General features: G+C 39.2%; 1 protein-coding gene across 2 annotated transcripts in view; it reads left to right on the top strand.

Annotated features, from left to right (window-relative positions):
- ERBB4 (erb-b2 receptor tyrosine kinase 4) overlaps positions 1–18516 on the top strand; it is a 1370802-nt gene extending 1352286 nt beyond the window's left edge. For both annotated transcript variants that reach the window (XM_073633560.1, XM_073633559.1), the window contains 2 exons: positions 14212–14509; positions 15912–18516. In XM_073633560.1, coding sequence (XP_073489661.1) covers positions 14212–14509; positions 15912–16357 — 744 coding nt within the window. In that variant the 3' untranslated portion in view covers positions 16358–18516. The remainder of the gene's footprint in view (positions 1–14211; positions 14510–15911) is intronic.
- Positions 18517–18852: the final 336 nt, after the last annotated feature.

Below are 18852 nucleotides of genomic sequence, written 5' to 3'. Positions count from 1 at the left end.
GAGAATAAGTTCAGTGCTCGCAACCTTTCTTCATAACTAATATCCTCCAGACCCTTTATTAGCTTTGTTGCCCTTCTTTGTAGTCGCTCCATTTCCAGTGCAATCTTCCTCAGGACTGGTGCCCAGAACTGGACAGCATACTCCAGGTGAGGCCGGACCAAAGTCATGTAGAGTGGGAGAATTATCGCTGTATCCCTGGAGTTAATCCCCTTTTTAATGCTTGCCAATATTCTGTTTGCTTTGTTAGCAGCAGCTTGGCACTGCATGCCATTGCTGAGCCTATCATCTACTAGGACCCCCAGGTCCTTTTCCATCCTAGATTCCCCCAGAGGTTCACCCCCTAGTGAGTAAATTGCATTCATATTTTTGACACCCAAATGCATTATTTTACATTTTTCTACATTAAACCTCATTTGCCATGTAGTTGCCCGCTTCATTAATTTGTTCAGATCTTCTTGCAAGGTTTCCACATCCTGCAGAGAAGTTAGTGCCCTGCTTAGCTTAGTGTCGTCCGCAAATACAGAGATTGAACTATTTACTCCATCCTCCAGGTCATTTATAAACAAATTAAACAGGATTGGTCCCAGCACAGAACCCTGGGGGACCCCACTTGCCACCCCTGACTAGGGATGAGCCGAACACCCCCCTGTTCGGTTCGCACCAGAACATGCGAACAGGAAAAAAGTTCGTTCGAACATGCGAACACCGTTAAAGTCTATGGGACACGAACATGAATAATCAAAAGTGCTAATTTTAAAGGCTTATATGCAAGTTATTGTCATAAAAAGTGTTTGGGGACCTGGGTCCTGCCCCAGGGGACATGGATCAATGCAAAAAAAAGTTTTAAAAACGGCCGTTTTTTCAGGAGCAGTGATTTTAATAATGCTTAAAGTCAATCAATAAAAGTGTAATATCCCTTTAAATTTCGTACCTGGGGGGTGTCTATAGTGTGCCTGTAAAGGGGCGCATGTTTCCTGTGTTTAGAACAGTCTGACAGCAAAATGACATTTTGAAGGAAAAAACTCATTTAAAACTACCCGCGGCTATTGCATTGCCGACAATACACATAGAAGTTCATTGATAAAAACGGCATGGGAATTCTCCAAAGGGGAACCCCGAACCAAAATTAAAAAAAAAAAAATGACGTGGGGGTCCCCCTAAATTCCATACCAGGCCCTTCAGGTCTGGTATGGATATTAAGGGGAACCCCGGCCAAAATTTAAAAAAAAAATGACGTGGGGTTCCCCCTAAATTCCATACCAGACCCTTCAGGTCTGGTATGGATTTTAAGGGGAACCCCGCGCCAAAAAAAAAAAAAAAAACGGCGTGGGGTCCCCCCAAAAATCCATACCAGACCCTTATCCGAGCACGCAACCTGGCAGGCCACAGGAAAAGAGGGGGGGACGAGAGTGCGGCCCCCCCTCCCTCCTGAACCGTACCAGGCCACATGCCCTCAACATTGGGAGGGTGCTTTGGGGTAGCCCCCCAAAACACCTTGTCCCCATGTTGATGAGGACAAGGGCCTCATCCCCACAACCCTGGCCGGTGGTTGTGGGGGTCTGCGGGCGGGGGGCTTGTCGGAATCTGGAAGCCCCCTTTAACAAGGTGACCCCCAGATCCCGGCCCCCCCCCTGTGTGAAATGGTAAGGGGGTACATAAGTACCCCTACCATTTCACGAAAAAAGTGTCAAAAATGTTAAAAATGACAAGAGACAGTTTTTGACAATTCCTTTATTTAAATGCTTCTTCTTTCTTCTATCTTCCTTCATCTTCTGGTTCTTCTGGCTCTTCTGGTTCTTCTGGTTCTTCCTCCGGCGTTCTCGTCCAGCATCTCCTCCGTGGCGTCTTCTGTCTTCTTCTCCTCGGGCCGCTCCGCACCCATGGCATGGGGGGGAGGCTCCCGCTCTTCTCTTCTTCTCTTCTTCTTTTCTTCTCTTCTTCTTTTCTTCTCTTCTTCTCTTCTTCATTTTCTTCTCCGGGCCGCTCCGCAATCCATGCTGGCATGGAGGGAGGCTCCCGCTGTGTGACGGCGCTCCTCGTCTGACAGTTCTTAAATAACGGGGGGGCGGGGCCACCCGGTGACCCCGCCCCCCTCTGACGCACGGTGACTTGACGGGACTTCCCTGTAGCATTCCCCGTGACGTCACAGGGAAGTCCCGTCAAGTCACCGTGCGTCAGAGGGGGGCGGGGTCACCGGGTGGCCCCCCCCCCGTTATTTAAGAACTGTCAGACGAGGAGCGCCGTCACACAGCAGGAGCCTCCCTCCATGCCAGCATGGATTGCGGAGCGGCCCGGAGAAGAAAATGAAGAAGAGAAGAAGAGAAGAAAAGAAGAAAAGAAGAAGAGAAGAAGAGAAGAGCGGGAGCCTCCCCCCCATGCCATGGGTGCGGAGCGGCCCGAGGAGAAGAAGATAGAAGACGCCGCGGAGGAGATGCTGGACGAGAATGCCGGAGGAAGAGCCAGAAAAGCCAGAAGAGCCAGAAGAACCAGAAGAACCAGAAGATGAAGGAAGATAGAAGAAGCATTTAAATAAAGGAATTGTCAAAAACTGTCTCTTGTCATTTTTAACATTTTTGACACTTTTTTCGTGAAATGGTAGGGGTACTTATGTACCCCCTTACCATTTCACACAGGGGGGGGGGCGGGATCTGGGGGTCACCTTGTTAAAGGGGGCTTCCAGATTCCGATAAGCCCCCCGCCCGCAGACCCCCACAACCACCGGCCAGGGTTGTGGGGATGAGGCCCTTGTCCTCATCAACATGGGGACAAGGTGTTTTGGGGGGCTACCCCAAAGCACCCTCACAATGTTGAGGGCATGTGGCCTGGTACGGTTCAGGAGGGAGGGGGGCCGCACTCTCGTCCCCCCCTCTTTTCCTGCGGCCTGCCAGGTTGCATGCTCGGATAAGGGTCTGGTATGGATTTTTGGGGGGACCCCACGCCGTTTTTTTTTTTTTTTTTGGCGCGGGGTTCCCCTTAAAATCCATACCAGACCTGAAGGGTCTGGTATGGAATTTAGGGGGAACCCCACGTCATTTTTTTTTTTAAATTTTGGCCGGGGTTCCCCTTAATATCCATACCAGACCTGAAGGGCCTGGTATGGAATTTAGGGGGACCCCCATGTCATTTTTTTTTTTTTAATTTTGGTTCGGGGTTCCCCTTTGGGGAATTCCCATGCCGTTTTTATCAATGAACTTCTATGTGTATTGTCGGCAATGCAATAGCCGCGGGTAGTTTTAAATGAGTTTTTTCCTTCAAAATGTCATTTTGCTGTCAGACTGTTCTAAACACAGGAAACATGCGCCCCTTTACAGGCACACTATAGACACCCCCCAGGTACGAAATTTAAAGGGATATTACACTTTTATTGATTGACTTTAAGCATTATTAAAATCATTGCTCCTGAAAAAACGGCCGTTTTTAAAACTTTTTTTTGCATTGATCCATGTCCCCTGGGGCAGGACCCAGGTCCCCAAACACTTTTTATGACAATAACTTGCATATTAGCCTTTAAAATTAGCACTTTTGATTTCTCCCATAGACTTTTAAAGGGTGTTCAGCGGCATTCGAATTTGCCGCGAACACCCCAAATTGTTCGCTGTTCGGTGAACTTGCGAACAGCCAATGTTCGAGTCGAACATGAGTTCGACTCGAACTCGAAGCTCATCCCTACCCCTGACTATTCAGAGCTTTCTTCATTTATCACCACCCTCTGAACCCACCCTTGTAGCCAGTTTTCAATCCACTTACTCACCCTATGGTCCATGCCAACGGACCTTACTTTGTACAGTAAACATTTATGTGGAACTGTGTCAAATGCTTTTGCAAAATCCAGATACACCACGTCTACGGGCCTTCCTTTATCTAGATGGCAGCTCACCTCCTCATAGAAGGTTAATAGAATTGTTTGGCATGAATGATTCTTCATGAATCCATGCTGATTACTGCTAATGATACTGTTTTCATTACTAAAATCTTGTATATAGTCCCTTATCATCCCCTCCAAGAGCTTGCATACTATTGATGTTAGGCTAACTGGTCTGTAATTCCCATGGATGTATTTTGGCCCTTTTTTAAATATTGGTGCTACATTGGCTTTTCTCTAATCCGCTGGTACCATTCCAGTCAGTAGACTGTCAGTAAAAATTAATTACAATGGCCTTGCAATTACTTGACTGAGTTGCCTAAGAATTTCGGGTGCAAGCCATCTGGTCCCAGTGATTTATTAATGTTAAGCTTCCCAAGTCTATTTCTAATTCTGTCCTCTGTTAGCCATGAGGGCACTTTCTGTGATGCGTCACAGAAAGGACAAATACTGCAGTTTGGTTACTGAAGCCCCCAATTCCCTCGTGAAGACTGAGGAGAAGAATACATTCAAAACCTTCGCCATCTCCCCATCCTTTGTAACCAGATGTCCATCCTCATTCTTTATGGGCCAATAGGTCTGTCCTCCCTTTTTTACCATTTATATACTTGAAGAATTTCTTAGGATGTTTTCTGCTCTCCTCCACTATGTGTCTTTCGTGTTCTATTTTAGCTGCCCTAATTGCACCCTTACATATCTTGTTGCATTCTTTGTAAAGTCTGAATGCTGATGATGATCCCTCAGCCTTGTATTTTTTTAAGGCCTTCTCCTTTGCTTTTATATGCATTTTTACATTGGAGTTAAGCCATCCAGGACTTTTGTTTGCTCTTTTAAATTTATTTCCCAATGCGATGCACTGGCTAATGCCCTTTAATATTTAATATGCTCTTAAAGCAAGCCCATCTCTCCTTCATGTTCTTTGTTTCTAAGATTTTATCCCAATTTATATCTTCTAGCACGGTTCGTAGTTTAGGGAAGTTGGCTCTTATACAACAGTAGACTAAAGGCTCGTACACAGATTTTCGGACGACTGTTCATCCGCTTTTTGTTGCATGCTAGTCTCATGTCGAAAGTGAAGAGGATACTCACCATAAGAAAATTCTTGTACGACAGAATTCAACATTGGAAGTGATGTAATGTGTTGAATATGAGAAGGACAATGGGGGACAGGTTGGGACTTTATATGAGGCCATATGTAACTATGTCTCCATCCTTATGCAATATAGAAGAAATGGGGGGAACATTGTGACTTTATATGAGGCGTGTGTCCACTAGGTAGAGTACCAACATGTTCATGTATCCATAAATATCAGGAGATAAATACATCATGACAATGTTTTTTAAAATAGTACATTTCCAGCCAAAAATGATAGTAGAAAAAAAATGGTCACATAATTCAATACAGCAGTAATACATTAAACAAATAGTATTCATGAAGTAATGTATATTGATATAAACTGTAGGAACACGAATACATTTATAAAACAGAAGAATTAGCTAATAGATGGATTAGACTTGATGACCAATAATGTATGGTAATTGGATAATTTCATAATAGAAACAATAGAGATTGCATCTTGATGCTGTACACGTTTCGTGAAAATATTCACTTCTTCAGGAGAAGGTGCAATTCATATATCTATAGAGAATGTATATATATATGTCAACCGGATATAAACAATAATATAAAACAGAATGGTCATCAATTAGCATTAAAAACTAAAAATTAAACAAAAAAAAAATATATAGAAATGTTATTATTTAATACTGCTAATAAAAGTAGAACAAACGAAAAACCATAATCTTCAAAAGTAGACTTACTGATCAGCTAGGGCTGTACACATGTGATGTGTATGACTAGAACGTCTCATGTGTTGAATAGTTTGGTATGTATTCTTTCATTTCTGAGCATGCGTAGTCTTGCTCTTACAATTTTTTTTTAACGAAAATCGTACTAATTATATGAAAATCGGACGTTGTGTTCACGTACAATTAAAATTTTATAGTCTGCACAGCCAGCTTTTGTCGTACGAAAAATTGGAATCAGCTGTCAGATGAAATTTTACTTCCAATTTTTGTACCATGTGTATAGGGCTTAAAACTCTAAAGCGGTTCATATACAGTGCAAATTTATTTCCTGCAATCACAGTGATTATCGCTAGTGGCTGTAGCAGCCACTAGCAACAATTGCAAGTGAATCTGGCAGGCTGATTGTACCCAAGTTGATCGCTCAATCAACTTGGTACATTCAGCCTGCCCATTATCGGTTTACATCTCGGCTAGTTCCTGCTGAACTGGCCGAGATTCAAACTGTGTATGGCCGCCCTAAACTCCCTGCCTGTCTGGTGAAACTGTTATCAACAGTGCAGAAAATAAGGTTAAATTGCTTTAACGGAACCCCAGATGGTAGTAAAAACCCAACAAGTGTTCTAATTTTTCCCCATTCTATCCAATACTAGTAAAAAAAAAATGGGGCTTGACAAACAATTGAAGTGAGGCTTTAAATTATTGAACAGCCCCTCTTTTACAGTACATGCTAGGAACACCTGGCACTTTAAAAACCTGGTAAACTGTCTATAGGAATGAAATGCAACCACACAGATATGCCTGTGCATATCTTTATGTGTGATCATTAGAGCCCTTGGAGATCCAGGTTGTTCCAAAAGGTGGATTTCTACACTTCTTAACATATTTGGTTTAGTCTTGAGCTGCCTACCCTCTTCTGAATGGACCATCTCCATGATGGGTAGCTCCACTCACCAGTAAGCATTTGTAGTGTTAGCAAGGTCAATTTGTCGCTGTAGAGGGGAGAGAACATGTTTGCTTTTTAAAGCACCACTAGATTTAGCTCTTCATTGGAAGTAATGTACATTTCTGAAGGTATATCCAAGTATCTCTAAGTGGCTAAACATTCTCTCCATAGACAATTTAACATTTATTTGCTGGTTTACTTTGCAGTATCACGTTTGGAAAAAGGGTGCTGTAACACTTTAGCTTACTGACTGAAATCTGAAAGCTCTCTACTACCTTTAAAATAAAATTTCCCATTCCCACACCTTATTAACTACATTTTCTATGGCCCTTGCTCATTATCTAGCCAAGCGTATGTCCAGATACATGAATACTCATTTAATACTCATTTAATAAGAGCAGTTTTATTGAAACTTCCAGCTCATCCATCAACATATCATTATTTATCAGCTATAATTTATTGATCAGTGTATAATATTCCAGTCATTAGTAGCCTACCTATTATACCTTTCTAACCTTATTTGTCAGGATCTGATACATCTGTGCTCTCTGACATTTGGGGAGCTATGAGCTCTGAAAATGTTTTTGTCACTGGCAGTTCTATATCAGTAATATTCTATGGCAGGAATAGAAATCCATTAATGAATGAAAAAAGCATCATATTAAACTAAACCATTACTGATTATTCTGTACCCATAGTCACATCACTTTTCTGTTACGACTTTATAAGCCTATATTTATATGATGTCAACATATTGCAGCAGTAAATGGCAATAACAAAACTTTAAAGCTTGATAAGAAAATAAAATGAATTTAAAAGCATCAGCTTCTTACTAAACACGAAAAAGAGCATTTTAAACTAGGTGAGTGGAACAGAAGCTCCCAATACCCCAGGAATATTAATTAGTGAAGCATACCACATGATTACCATAACACCCTGACGTTTGGGTGTCTTCATACGCACAGCATAAATAACATTAGACATCAAACAGTTTATTATAAGGAGAAATGTAAAAGGAACGGTCTGGAACATCATTAATATAGAGTGTCCAGCACCATCACAGAAGGGATAGAGAATAAGAAGACAGCGCAGTAATTGAATCAATCAGTCATTTGCTTTCTGATGCTGGGCCCAGGCTGTAGGTCAGCAAGTCATCAAAGCTGTGGCAAAAACACTAATTACTACTCTACAGGACAAAGCTGTTAACTCACAGCAGTGTTTAACTCTCTGCACACTGAACTGATAGAAGCAGTCTCCTTAACTTATGGAACAGGTAGGTATAGGGGTATTGGTACTCTTTGAACATTGCCTTTTATAGTATAAGTCTTAGGCTGCTATTTAATTAATTGCCATTCAGCAGGTCCGACACACCACGATCATTCCTGAGAGAGGCAGAAAGGTGGTCCTCCTATGTAAACAAGGCAGATCACCATTCTGTGGGAGGGGTAGATGGAGATCTTGTGTTTCTGCTTAGCAGAAACACAGATCTCTGTCTTCCCCCAGTCAAAGCACCCCTCCCACAGTTAGAAAGCACTCCCAGGGAACACATTTAACCCTTTAATCGCCCCTGATGTTAGCCCCTTCCCTTCCAGTGTCATTAGCACAGTAACAGTGCATATTATTTTAGCACTGATCACAATAATAATGTCACTGGTCCCCAAAAAGTGTCAAAAAAGTGTCAGTTAGGTGCTCGATTCATCCGCCACATTATCCCAGTCCCACTATAAGTCGCTGATCACCACCATTACTAGTAAAAATTAATAAAGAAAATATCCCATAGTTTGTAGATGCTATAACTTTTGCGCAAACCAATCAATATACGTTATTGGGATTTTTTTTTACCAAAAATATGTAGCGGAATACATATTGGCCTAAATTGATAAAGAAATTTGATTTCTTACATTTTTTTTGGATATGTTTTATAGCAGAAAGTAAAAAATATTTTTTTTCTTTCAAAAGTGTCGGTCTTTATTTGTTTATAGGGCAAAAAAAAATGCAGAGAAAGCTCCAATTGTGGGAAAAAAAAGGACATCAATTATACTGTATTTGGGTACAGCATCGCATGACCGTGCAATTGTTCTGTATCGCAAAAAATGGCCTAGTCATGAAGGGGGGGTAAAACCTTCCGGACTGAAGAGGTTAAAAGGCAGTACAATTAACTATTCCAAGAGCAACAGTTCTGTATGTATTTGTAATAAAACTGTATGTACTTGGTAAACATATGATGGGAGTTACAGTTCGGATCAGTTGTTATAGGCAATACCGTATGTATGTATATTTGGGACACACTGTCAGTGTGCCTTTGGAATCCTGGCAATCTTCTTATATGTACTGAAACCACAGAAAATGCTAACATAATATACATTTTCTTTTTACTTTGTGTGTTTATTCTCTGTGATGTGTGAACAGGTGGTGTAGCATGCTTTCATGCTCACTAGGAAATTTGCCTATTAATCTTTGTCAGTGTCATGTGAAGTGTCATATGGATAAGGAGCACATCCATTCTAGAAAAAAATATATATAACTATACCTGACACATCTAGGCAACACATATGGACATTGAATTGCTGCTTATTAAGAAGTGTGGAATTGTAACCCTAACCTATTTAAACCTTTAGATAAATCTGACATCATAAACAGTGGTAATAAATCGTGTAAAATGTATTCATCACCAACTTTGTTACATTAAAGCAGCAGTAAACTTTAAAATGAATAAAAATAAAAATCCTTCCGCAAAGTAATATCATAATGTGGTAGTATGCATCGCATACTACCACATTATGAAAGACTTACCTTGAAACAAAGCTCTCCAGCAGCATCCTGTCACCACTGATAGGGCTTCCATCTTCACCCGGTCTTCCTTCCGGGTTTGCAGGCTCTGGTCACTTGAATGGCTGATCCGCGACGTTATGGCTGCGGCACAGAGCTCTGAAAGAACAACATGATTATGCCGTTCCTTCAGAGCGCATGCATCGATGACGTCACCGGCTGCCAAACAAGCGAATGCCTCCTAAATGATGCACGTTTAGGAGATATTAATTTCAAGCTTACCTGTAGGTAAAGTTCACAAAGCAGAGTTTACTACCGCTTTCATTTCGTACATCTGAAGACTTCATTCAATATGGCAAATAAGTTCTAATTGTACTTGGATTTATATTGTCTATCTGTAGTCATCTACAGATACCAGCATTTAACTGTGGAATGTTCACATGAAGAAATGTGCCCTTCATTGACGTTGTAACAGCAACAAATACCTATAATATTTCAATGCCAATGAAAGGATTGCTTCTTAAGGGGCACTACCCTAGTCCACTGTCGCTGTATGACCTAATATAAGTGCAAGCACTACATAAATGACCTGTAGGACTACAATAATAGTCTAGAGATTATAAGCAGGGTAGTCAAAAATAAAATATCAAAACGTGCCAAAAATATGCAGAACTCTCCAAAAACTTTAATATCTGATGCGTCCCCTATATGGGAACTAAATATTAAATAGATTTTTAGAACCACGACAAAGAACTTGCTTTGTCCACTGCAAACATCCAACTGCTGTTGGATTAACTCCAGGGCTGCTGCACCAAAAATAACTAAATAAAAAGTCCTAACATTACAAAATCTGTAACTTTGCTCTTTTATGACAGTTATAGGTTCTTCTATAAGAACAACCTCTACCTGCAGACCTACTGAAGGCATTGTTAAATACCTGGGCCTTCTGGGTATGAAGGTTGATGTGACCCCCTGTCAAAATGCAATGCTTGTATTAGGGGAAAGGAAGGAATCAGGTCAGGAGAAAAGGTAGGCCAACATCCAGCAACAAACTGAAGAGCAAAGGAAACCCCCTGATGGGACTTTTTAGGCCAACTACATGAGTAAAAATAGAATTGTAGCCACATATAATACTGACAGCAGTATAAAATCACAATGTTAATTTTATTAGACATAAACATAAAACCAAAAAGGCGGCTGGTGTATTGGTTGATGCATCTACTATATACAGACCATAAAAAACATATAACTAAAGTTCCACAATGTCCTGATAGGTGTCATGATACATATACCGAGGCCAAACCCAGACAGGATCATCCAACGCATTTCAGAAACATATTCTTTCTTTCTTCAAGGATGTATATTAGTAGAACAGAGTTACTTTGTTTAACAACAGCCGACAAAGTTAAAAAAAGGCAGTGGTGTCAATCCTAATGCCAGGGAGAAGTAACAAGTCTGCAGTCCTGCCAAGAGAAATCAGAGAAGGACCACCAGGGACTGAAAAAATATACACAAGAGGGCGCAATAGCCTAGTGCATTACCACAAAACATTTATTGAAAGCGCATAACAGTGTTATACTCACAAAGTGGAAATAAAATCAAGCATGCCATATGTAACGTTCCAACTTAATGAGATGGGTGACTCTATGGCATGGTGCTCAAATTGGCGGCCCTCCAGCTGTTACAAAACTACAAGTCCCATTATGCCTCTGTCTGTGGGAGTCATGCTTGTAACTGTCAGCCTTGCAATGCCTCATGAGACTTGTAGTTTCGCAACAGATGGACGGCCGCCAGTTGAGACACGGTCACACGGTGGAAAAGCTTACGTGTTTCGGGGAACAGGCCCCCTTTCTCAGAGCTCCACCAGGGAATACACACCAGTTCTCTCTCAGAATAATAAACCCAAAATGTCCAGTGGAGGGCAGTCCTTTGCAGGCAAAATCACAAGGAAACCCCAGTTGAAAGGCCAGAGCGGCCACTGTGTCGGAAAATGGGCCTAGCAATTGGACACTCAGGCCCAGAGAGGAGGAAGCACTGACACAATCCAGTATACATAAGGTTTAAATTCTCAGCTCTGACACAGGACTGGGGTAGGGGGGAGGGACAAAGTAGGTGAGTTTTAGCAGCTCCCCTGAAGTGACTGAGTCTCTGTAATAAAATAAAGCTGCCTGAAAGCTGTCTGAAAACTATCTAACCTGGCAAGCTTATCTACATTTTACCTTTTGGTTTAGTAAACATATTCTTGTTAAATCTAAGCACCACTTTTCCATTGTACTTTTAGCTGTGTGGTAGCATAACCTCTAGCTAACTGAGTTGGTTAAAAAACACTCATATTTAATAAACAACCTGTTATATTGCGGTTAAGTTGCTCAGCAGTTTATGATTGCCCTTGGCAGTCCATTGATTGCTTGCCAATCAATACAATTGTAAAATAGCTTTTAAGCAAAGTGATACATATCTAAATCACAAAATAATACAGAAAATTATCTATTTAAATTTGCTTTTCCCTGAACACCACAAATGGGTTACTGGTAGTAACCCATAAACAGTAATTGAAAAAGTGTTAAACCCCCAACCAAACTTCACACTGAAGAGTGGATCTTGAAGTTCAGTGCAATGAAAACTGTAGACATGCAGCCTTACAGATGTTCAGCAATTAGTTCCGCTTGGTCAGGCTTATAAGTATGAACTCTGCCACAGGCTGTTAGAGCAGGACATGCAGTGATGTATGTAGCTATGCTATGAACAGGCATTAACTCAATAGGGTAATGTGCAAAATGTATCAAATAAAACAAATGTGTAAAGTGACACTTTATCTATGTGCTCAAAGTTTTCTTTGCTGCATCATCTGCCAGTTGATTTAAATTTGCAAGATATTACACATTCCTTTTTGTCCTTATTTATATCATTGGCCAGCTGTACAGCTTCACTTTCTGCTATCCATACCCAAGCTCAGGGCTGCTGTTAGAAATCACAGGCTCCATACAGCCTAGCTGACAGGAACAGTGAACCAAGCATAAAATCAGGGGTCTAAGCAGACACCCAATGTCTCACTTTTGAGACAGAGAAAGAGATCAGGGAACCAGATTCCTCAATCCTTTTTCTGCAGCCTCAGATGCAGAGTGAATGAACAGGAAGAGCTCTGTACTGGGGCTCCATGTTCATTCACAAATGGAAGCATTGTAAACACAGAGAGGGCCATAGGGGAGATTGGTTCTAGTAATTGCACCCACACTGTTGCTATGGGTCCCGTGCAGGAGGGCAGGTGCTACCCCCTTATCATTTTACTTATGGCCCTGCCAATGCTTGATTAAAATATTATAGGAAAAGCTATAAGCCACATTAGATGACATATTTTCAAATCAGCAAATTCTTGCTCTTTTGACAGTTCCTTGCATTTTTTTGCAATCAACTGACATTTTCATTAGGCAAATCTTTTTTTTATTAATAATTTCCTTTGAAAACCTACTATGCTCAGTTGTCTTTGGTCCATGTTCATGCACCTTTATCAAGCCTTCGCTGCATGAATAGAAAGATTTCAGGCTATTGTCTTTATTTGTTCATGCCTGCATTAGCCCTCTGCAACTGGCAGCAGAAATCTGTATAACTGCTTTAAATCTATAGATTAATGCAGGCAAATAAAGTCAAATTCAGGTGTGCGAATTAGCAGGGATTTAACTAAATGTTCCAAATATGTACCATTGTACTGAATTAGTGATTCCATTCAGAAATACCCACAGTGCACCCTACTATCCACATCATCTCCGTTTTGCATAATGGCTTAGAGGGATTAGTATAGTGAACAGCATGATAAACACCCAGTGGATCTGTCATTCAATTTCTAATACTGTATAGCCATATCAAATTCTGCTTATCTTACATAACTTTTTACCAGTTGTCCTTTTTTTTTTTTTTTTTTTTTTTTTTTTACTGTAAAGATAGTTGCTATTTTATATACATTGTATGGACCAGAACAAACTCTATAAATAGTAGTAATAGTAATAGTAGTAATAATTATACTAATAATTAGTATATTTAAATGTACTTTAATTTTTTTAACAAATGTTTTAACAGCAGGTATACACATTGGGGGACACTTACTAATACAATTGTAGCAGTTGTATTTGTTAATGTACCACAGTTTGCTATGTTGTTGTAGAAATGCAACACATTTGTCAAATTTTCTGTAATAAAGATGCATTGCTTTCTGTTCAGTGTTTTTTCGGATTGTGCAAAAGTTTGGCCTTGCAGTGGAGTTACTTTTAAATGTGTACACAGTAGATAACTTTGTCATATTTTTATAGCTCACTATATGAATCAATCAGCATCTTTTGTTGATCTTATTTCAGTGAACTAAACTATACAATGTTGCTATGGGATGCACTCATATGTTTTAATACTGTAGATACGATTTTAAACTCCATTGTGTTTATATTTGATTGCATGTTGAAAATCAGTATTAACATTTTTATATCAGATGTGACGTTTACATGCAACATGAAAACTCTTTTTTAATTGCTGACATCAATTTAGAATTCCTGAAATCTCTACAGAAAAAGTGGTTGGAGTTATAAAACAATGGTATAAAACAAAATTTAAGTTTTCTGTTTCTCTAGACTGGAATACATCTCTACATTCTATGTCATGTGGCCATTTCTATCATAGTGTGATATATTTTGGTTGGTGTCATAGAATAATCAGCAGTATGGATATGAACTATAATATATAAATTTAACATTAAAGATTTCACAGTTCAGAGTTTAATATGATATTAAAATGTTTATGTTGTGAAATGTTAAAATTATACTTGTGTTTCTTTATTTTACAGAATCAGTTTGTATACAGAGATGGAGGCTATACCACTCAAGAATCTGTGACCCTGCCATACAGACCAGCTGCGTGTCCCATACCAGAGGTTCCTACAGTGCAGGGTGCCACTGCAGAAGTCTTTGAAGACACTTGCTGTAATGGAACTCTTCGTAAACAAAACACAGAACGGGTTTCAGAGGAAAGCAGCCTACAGAGGTATAGTGCCGACCCCACTGCATTTGTAAGAGAGCGCAACTCACGTGGTGTAGTAGGAGAAGATGGTTACATGACTCCTATGAAAGAGAAGCCCAAGACAGGTAGGTCACAAACATTAAAATTGAAGTATCATAGGATGAGAGCAATCTGTTTAATCTTTATATTGTTGTTTGAAGCTGACATTGTACTACAAGTAAGGTCCACTTACTGAGCTCATCTCCCCCTTCCCATGCCAATTTTCTGCAGTACAAAAAAATTAATTATTCATAAATTGACTTACTTCACCTCACTTATGTACTGCAAGGGTGCCATCAAGGAATGCTGAGTAGCAAACATTTTGCTAGAAGAGGCTGTTGCATTGTGCTGGAGCATCATTTTGTGAGATATGAGATTTTCTTAATTCCCTGAGACCTCTCTGGAAAATTAATGACATTACCCTTGCCAAGGTACTGCTGGGTAAGGTAAGTATATTTAATAACTTTTTCCCCCTGGTTTTTTTAACTTAAGCATTTTGGAGTTAAGGGGGGGAGGGGTGTGTCCGTAACTAGGAGGATCTTGCTTCATATAGTGAAAGGTTCACTTTACTTGCTTTTCATTTGTAAAAATGGTATATATTTCCTTATTGCTTGTGTTAGATTATATTACAATAAGTGTTTACAGTAAGCAACAATTTATACCAATCAGATGCTAAATGATCATTGAAAATGGAACAGATTGAAAAATCAAGAATCGACCTGACTCACATCACTCACATTCATACCTGTGTAAATTATGGGCAGGGGGAGTTTAACATCTCAAGGGTCATTAGTCATTGATCAACATCTGTCATTATTGGATAAAATGATTACCTTAAAAAATGTGCATTAGATTTTATTACACAGTCTGCAAATAGGGTGGCTGTATAAAGTCAATTTTATAAAAAGTATTGTGCATATGCATGGCATTCTAAAAGATTAGTAGCATTATATCCCTTTTATAAATAGGGGCATGCACTTTGTAGAATATCACAAACGAGGAAAAACAAGTTAGTAAATATAATCACCTTACCCTAGTTTTTTAAAAGAACATTATTATACCTTTGTCAAGAAGAGCAGAAAAGAAGAGGAAGCTGGCACTGAACTTCTTTCCATAACCCTGACAGCCAATCAGTCTATTATTTGCATGGGGGAGGGTGGGGGGGGTGGTCCCTGGGCCCACATGTATTTTCAAATAAGCAAGCCTTTCTGCCAAAAACTGATTTGTCAGAACATCAGTCTAAGCTTAAAGGGACTGAAGAAGAACGTACACATCTGCTCACCCAGAATTCTTTCATTTCTAGAGCATACAGAACTGAACTACAGATGAACACTAATTGTATTATTATTTTGCCAACTGTTTCAACTAAAGAATTAAAAGTCTACACATGTCTCATAATTGCATGAGTTAAAGTCAATATACAATAACTAATAATGCAATTCATCATTAGTTGAACTTTTTTTCCCTAACATCTGTTTTCTACTTTAGATTACTTGAGCACAGTGGAAGAGAATCCTTTTGTTTCCAGAAGAAAAAATGGCGACCTCCAAGCTCTGGATAATCCTGAATACCACAATGGACCCAGTGGGCAGCCAAAGTCAGAAGATGAATATGTCAATGAGCACCTTTATCTTAATTCCTTTGCCAAGCCCAAGGAAAATCCAGAATATTTGAAAAACAATGGACTTACTGTGCCAGAAAGAGCTAAGAAGGCATTTGATAACCCAGAATACTGGAATCATAGCTTGCCACCCAGGAGCACCATCCAGCATCCAGATTACCTGCATGAGTACAGCACAAAATACTTTTATAAGCAGAATGGACGTATCAGGCCAGTCGTGGCTGAAAACCCAGAATATCTGACCGAATTCACTCTAAAACCAGGCACTGTCCTTCCCCCTCCTCCCTACAGGCACCGGAACACTGTTGTGTAGGAGTTTCAGTATTATGAAAATAGGGAGAAATCCCTATTCTTTTTGGATACTTTGAGCCCTCTATAAGAGCCACCTTACTTACTCAGGTGTGCTTCTCCATGCCAGATCACTTACATAAGAAGGTTAAAGAATGCTATAGATTTTGTATTAATATTATTTATTGAGGAGAGCACTTGATGAAGTATCCAGGCTGGCAGCTTGCTCTCTATGGATTGGGACAACATTTGACTGTCATATAATGACTAAGTACTGGTGGAAGCTCTATGAAGCAGAAGTACTTTGTATACTTGCATTTTATGTTCCTACAGCACATAGTGCAGAGTTTTTCAGCTCAAGTTACCATATCATACATGTCAAAGAGTTTGAGCCCTAACACTTGTTTCTTATTTCACTAAACAAGACCATTCAAAACTGTCTTCCACTGCCAGTTCCTGCCATCAACTAGGTCTCACTAATCAACAACAATAATATTTAATTATTCGGATATGGTGTTCGAATTGTTGATGCTGTTATCCTTATTCTTTTCCAGAACTCCAGAACTTAGGTTTGCTTGTTACAGCATCATAAGAATATATTAACTTGGTTAAAATATCTTGCCCAGAGTATTTGTTAGGAACTACAAGGTGAAACTATACAGTTCTTCTGCTTCATACTTGAAGAACTTTCTGGTGATGATCATGAAGTCTGTGGTAAAGACTAAACCCTACTTGTCCCATTTTGAGGATGATGTGTCATGCCATTAAAGTTTCAAGATGTTCTCAAATATGTATACAGTCTATGGATATAAGCTGGAAAAGGATATAAGATATATTCTTTATTTTTCTGATTCGTCCAAGAAGTCCTAATAAGCAAATGCAAGCAACAGTGATGTACAAAAATCAAGCTATGTTTATATTTTTTATTTATTAAACCCCAGTGAATTCATCAGTATCACATTGTATGATAAAAGAAGGAATATAGCCTCCAATATGTATATCACCATTGTTTAAATATTCATCTCATAATACAATGCATCTCCACCACTGGCACTAGAAAAAGCCTAACTAAGGATACTGGAGAAGAAAATGAGCAAAGTTCCATCCTCTTGGTCTGCAGTCTTGCCTGCAGTAAATGTGACATAGGTGTTTGTAGCCATATGCTTTTGTTTAAATATTTCTTCTCTACCTTCACCAGCTGAAATACCACAGACTGGTCAACAATGGGAGAAGCAAGACTTGAAAATGGAGATGGCGCTTGCATATTTTTGAACAGGAAGAAGTTTCAGCAGTTAGCCAGTGGGAATTACAAGTGAACTGTAATGGAAATTAATGCAGCAGGGAATTGCAGACTTTAGAAAGTCAGTTTTGCACTTAAATGGTTATTTTTGTCTTTTGACAGACTGTTGTTGTTTTTTTTTTTTTATATATACTTTTTAGTTGTTTTTTTGCTTGGATTTTGAATGAAGCAATATGAAAGCAACCAGCAAATTAAATGACAAACACAAGAATATGGACATGCCAAAACAATTCTCTGTAAAAAAAAGTATAAGCTATAGAATTATACATTATGTATCAGGTTAGTTGAAATTTTTCAGGTTAGATTGCCTGATAATGGGAAATTGAAATGTTCAGTTATGAAAAACATTGTAACTAAATAATCAGAACTGGAGAAAATGAAAATTAGTGTTAGTGTCCATAGCAATCAATCAGTTTAGCTGCTTTGGAAAAATTAGAGATACCTAGATAAATCTTGTTCTTTCAGTTTTGAAAAACTCAGGCCCAGCAGTTAATTATCACTTTTGAGATCTATATATCTCATATAAATGGAGTGGGTGTAGGTACTTCATGCGTTTTCCTGGAGCTTGCCTCTTAAGGTTGAGGACATGAATATTTCCATTCAACGTATACCACATTCTGTCTTATGGGGGGTTAATGAATTGAACAGAGAAAGATTTGTCTGATGTAGGCTGTTTTACATTTTAAGAACCTCACAATGAAAAGTTGCAGCTAGTATATCTTTCTTATAAGGGAGCAGTAGAGTTCCTCCAAAAAAGGAACTGAGAACAATGCTATTTCATGAACAGAATAACTGTGTTTGGTAACATTTTTGTTCTACCAACATTGTAGTTTAAATTTACTTTATGAAAGTTTTTTTTGTGTGTGTGTGTGTGTGTGGGGGGGGGGGGGTAAATATATTAGAAGCACAGAAAAATATATATTGTATGCCTCACTTTTTTATGTTTCTGCTTTTTTTTTTGGGTTCTTTTTTTTTTGTTTTCTCTGTTTTTGCATATATGAATGCCATAGTTCCATGCAATCTGTCTTTGTACTTTGTGTAGAAATGTGAGTACATGTATTGTAGTATTACAGTGTTTCATATACATTTATGAATCTATGTGAAAATAAAACAAAATCACATAGATGCATAAAATAATAATCATATCCATGCTCTACTTGCCAAATAGTTCATGATTAAATGGACTGTGTGCTGGCAACTAAAACTGCATGTGTTTATGG

Source organism: Aquarana catesbeiana, linkage group LG06 (genome assembly GCF_042186555.1).
Source record: "Aquarana catesbeiana isolate 2022-GZ linkage group LG06, ASM4218655v1, whole genome shotgun sequence".
NCBI classification, from domain to species: domain Eukaryota; kingdom Metazoa; phylum Chordata; class Amphibia; order Anura; family Ranidae; genus Aquarana; species Aquarana catesbeiana.
This window is presented reverse-complemented; position numbering and strand designations above follow the sequence as displayed.